Source organism: Athene cunicularia (genome assembly GCF_003259725.1).
Source record: "Athene cunicularia isolate RWA chromosome 4 unlocalized genomic scaffold, athCun1 chr4_part1, whole genome shotgun sequence".
NCBI lineage: Eukaryota > Metazoa > Chordata > Aves > Strigiformes > Strigidae > Athene > Athene cunicularia.
In genome coordinates this window covers 2,564,620-2,568,756 of record NW_020799098.1, presented here as the reverse complement: position 1 = coordinate 2,568,756, position 4,137 = coordinate 2,564,620, and the positions used below count along the sequence as shown (strand labels likewise).

The 4,137-nt window shown below is 58.4% G+C and overlaps 1 protein-coding gene across 1 annotated transcript in view; it reads right to left on the bottom strand.

Moving 5' to 3' along the window:
- The window catches only part of MAVS (mitochondrial antiviral signaling protein), a 5,762-nt gene extending 2,109 nt beyond the window's left edge, over positions 1 to 3,653 (bottom strand). The window contains exons 1-4 of the mRNA XM_026847208.1: positions 3,526 to 3,653; positions 3,228 to 3,402; positions 1,828 to 2,045; positions 847 to 1,411 (exon numbers count right to left, since the gene is read on the bottom strand). Coding sequence (XP_026703009.1) covers positions 847 to 1,411; positions 1,828 to 2,045; positions 3,228 to 3,402; positions 3,526 to 3,642 — 1,075 coding nt within the window. The 5' untranslated portion in view covers positions 3,643 to 3,653. The remainder of the gene's footprint in view (positions 1 to 846; positions 1,412 to 1,827; positions 2,046 to 3,227; positions 3,403 to 3,525) is intronic.
- Between the last annotated feature and the right edge of the window lie 484 nt (positions 3,654 to 4,137).

Sequence of the window (4,137 nt, the reverse complement as noted above, 5' to 3'; positions counted from 1 at the left end):
GGGGGGAGACCCCGGGATCCCTGGAGGGGTTGAAGAGTCGGGCTGAGCCAGCGCTGAGGGGTCTGGGGGAGTTGGGAACGGTCAGGGTGAGGTTCACGGTTGGGCTGGAGGAGCTGCAAGGGCTTTTCCAACCCAGATGATTCTGGGATTCTGTGATTTTGGCTCTTCCCCAAGGGTGGTGCAACAGGATAATCCCAGACCTGAGGAGGTCTGGCAGGGATGGGGCCCAGCACCACTGCCTCCTCCTGCCATGGTGCCTGAGCTCTCCCAGTAGGTAAAGAGGCAGCACCAGCTAAAACAGCACAGCCAGTCTGTTCCTCTCTTCGAGAGCAGGATGGCCCCAGGTTGCTGAAACTGGGGTGCAGAGACACTTAACCAGGATGTTTTACATCGGAAATGGAGCAAGTGCCTCTGCCAAGTCCTGGTCAGGATGTTGTGACAAGATACAGCGAGTAACAACTGCAACAACTGGAGGGAAAACCGGGGGAAAAACAAGCAACCGGGCTGGATTTTTGCAAAACTCAGTGTTGCTCCTTTCCTGGAGGGGGTCACTGTGACCCAGGAGACGGGACAGGACGTGGGTGACAGCACAGAGCGCTATTCTCTACACCTCCATGAGTACTCGTGGGCCACGAAAGCAAGCACAACCCTGGGTTGTCCTGTACTGACAGCCACAGCTGTTCGCTGGGAAGGTCTGCACGGTTCCCGCTGTGGCCCTACCCCACCCCTGCACCTTCTCTGCCCCTCTCCATGCTCACCGTCAGGCAGGACAGGCATCAACAGCATTTTCAATCCTGCTGCCAAACAACATGGTGGCTACACAAAACTGCCAGGAAGGAAACCCACCTCCATTTTCTGTGTCCTCTCGCAGCATCCTGACCTGCTTCTGCTCTGCATCGAATTGCTGCTGGATGAGGAGGGGGCTGCGCACATCCACGGAGCTGCTCAGGGGCTCGCTAAGTTTAGAGCTGGGCACATGCTGGTTTTTTGGCAGTGAGTCTGGGGGCTGCAGCTCCCCTCTGCGAGCAGCCTCCTCCAGCCTCAGGGACGACTCGGTGGAGATGTAGGAGTCCTCTTGAGGCTCGTTCCTGAGCTGCTCGGAGCTGCGAGCAAGGCCTGCATCCCTTGGCGGCAGAGATCTGTGCAGACCCAAGCCCGGCGCACCACGGTGCAAGTGGTTGGCATTTCCGAAACACCCGTTGTCTACACAGACTGGGTGCTGCCGGCGGCTCAGCCAGTCCCGGCCCTGCTCGGGGGGGACAGATGATGGCACGGCCACGCTGGTCACCTCGGGGGTCCCCGCTGCCACCTGCACAGCCTCAGTGGGGTGCAAGAGGTGCCCCTCTCCATCACAGACTGAGCTCCCAGGAGGAAGCGGCTGGGGACTCTCTTGTGGCAAGTTTTTGGGGAGCTGGAAGGAAAAGAGTTGTGTTAAAGCGCTGTGACAGGATGAGAGGGTTTGGGACCACTGGGGTGACCCAAATCCTGACCCAGTGACCCACACGAGCCTGGCGATGAGTGGGTGTCTCCTTGGCACCCACCACACAGCCCGCTGGAGGTCTGCACGGGGTTGGGGGCTGTGGGGGGAGCCTGGACTAACAGAGAGGACCTTGCACTCCCACCCACGGAGGGGAAGCAGGAGAGGTGTGCAGTTACAGGGCCATATGTAGGCTATAAGTTACCAGCTGCAGCAAGCACACAGCAGAGATCAGCAGCAAGAAGCTGCCTGGGGTGTCCCTGAAGGAGCCTGGCCCAAGTACGGGCTCCCCACACCACAGCACCCCAACAGGGACCATTGTGTCCCTGTTTGACATGTGCCCCACTCACCGATTCCTGCACCGGGGCCCTGGCATCCAGGTCCGTGCTGCTGGCAGTGGCAGGGCCAGGCAGGAGAGGCGAGCAGCTGCCAGCGGGCAGGTCTCGGTGCGGCTGCTGAGCCAAGGGAGCGGGGTGCGACCCCGGGGACGGCGTCTGGGCACCGAGGGAGGAGAGGGACAGATGGGCATCGCTGGCTGCAGGAGGGAAGGAACTGGCAGCCTGGGCACCTGGAGGAAACAAAGCGGTTTGTGAGTGGGGACACCAGGAGAAAGGTGAAGCAGAGGATGAGTGTGGGCCTGAGGCAGCCCCTCACATGCCCCTGCTCTGCCCCCATGTTGGCCAAGCCCCCAGCACCCTTTCATAGAATCATGGAATGGTTTAGGTTGAGAAGGGTCCTTAAAGATCATCCATTCCCACCCCCCTGCCCCGGGCAGGGCCACCTTCTACTAGCCCAGGTTGCCTAAAGCCCCGTCCAACCTGGCCTTGAACCCTTCCAGGGAGGGGGCAGCCACAGCTTCTCTGGGCAACCTGTGCCAGGGCCTCACCCCCCTCACAGGGAACAATTTCTGCCTTAGATCTGATCTAAATCTCCGCTCTGTCAGCTTATCCCTCGCCCTATCCTTCCCCCCTGATGACCAGTCCCTTCCTCCTTCCCTGCAGCCCCTTTCAGCCCTGGGAGGCCGCTCTAAGGTCTCCCCGGAGCCTTCTCTTCTCCAGCTGAACCCCCCAACTCTCTCAGTCTGTCCTCAAAGGGGGGGGCTCCAGCCCCCCGAGCATCTCCGTGGCCTCCTCTGGCCCCGCTCCAGCAGGTCCGTGTCCTTCTGCTGTTGGTGCCCCAGAGCTGGACCCAGCCCTGCAGGGGGGGGTCTTCCAGAGCGGAGCAGTGGGGAAGAATCCCTCCCCCTCGCCCTGCTGCCCACCCTGCTCTGGGTGCAGCCCAGCACACCGTTGGCTTTCTGGGCTGAGAGCACATGTTGCTGGCTCACAGTTTTCCATCCACTAATCCTCCCACATCCTTCTCCTTGGGGCTGCTCTCAATCCACTCCTCACCCTGCCTGGATCTGTGCTTGGGATTGCCCCGACCCATGTGCAGGACCTTGCATGTCCCACCCCCCCAGCCTGTCCAGGCCCCTCTGGCCAGCACCCCATCCCTCCAGGGAAGGGATCTTTCCATCTCCCCTCCAGCTGTGAAACCCAGCCCAGGGCCAACCCAAGCACCTTCAAACAAGGACCCTGCCCACCCCCAGGCACATCACCAGGGTGAGGGACATCCCTGGGGCCATCAGACACCCCCAGGCCCCCAGAAGCTGGGACAGGGAGAGCAGCAGTCACCAAGAGACACTGTTTGGGTCCCCAATCACCACTGGACCCCCGTGGCAGCACCACCTGGGGACGAGGAGGCTACATACGGGCTTGCCAGGTGTCATACACGTGCTGCAGCTCATCGGCCAGGTGCCCGGCATTGTTCTGGCGCAGCGCGTTGATCAGATCCGGCACCCAGCCCTGCCGGCACTTCAGGTGCTGGTAAAACCTATAAGCAGTCGCCTGGCTCCCCCGTGTTTCCTCCCGGGTGTGAAGTTCATCCTAAATAAAACACACAGGGCATCTAAGAGAGGGTCTGGCTTAGAGGTAAGGCAGCTGTACGTTGCCTGAGGTGTATATATTGCGGAAGGAGCCTGGTAGGAGTCAGGAAAGCAGGGAATTTACTCTGTCGGCATCGGTCAGGCAGGTCAGGGTATCAGCCAGCGACGACACACGGATGTTCTTGAAATTCTTTAGGTTTTTCATAATGTATTCATACACTTTCTCTTCGGCCAAACCCATCTTGGCTCAGCACCTGCTGAGAGAGAGACAAACAATGTAAGCAGAGGGCTGCTGGTGGCGCTCAGCTTTTCTACTGGAGCTTGGCCTTTTCTATAGGAGTTGGGGCTTTTCTAGAGGAGCTTGGCTATAGAAACTTGAGCTTTTCTTTAGGAACTTGGCTACAGAAGCTTGGGCTTTTCTACAGGAGCTTGTCTCTACTATAGGAGCTTGGACTTTTCTACAGGAGCTTGTCTCTTTTATAGAAGCTTGGGCTTTTCTACAGGAGCCTGGCCCTCCAGCACAGACTCTCGGCCTTGCTGCGGAGGTGATTGATACAGGGGGAAATCCAGGGTGGAAACCACATGAAATAACCCAGGTTTAAAGTTCAGCTCTGGACTCTGCTTTCACAGATCCAATTCCCCCCTGCAACTGCCCAGCCGTATTTACTGATTTTTTTTATGGTTTTGGTTTGTGGTTTTTTGCTTTTTTTTTTTTTTTTTTTTTTTTTTTTTTTTT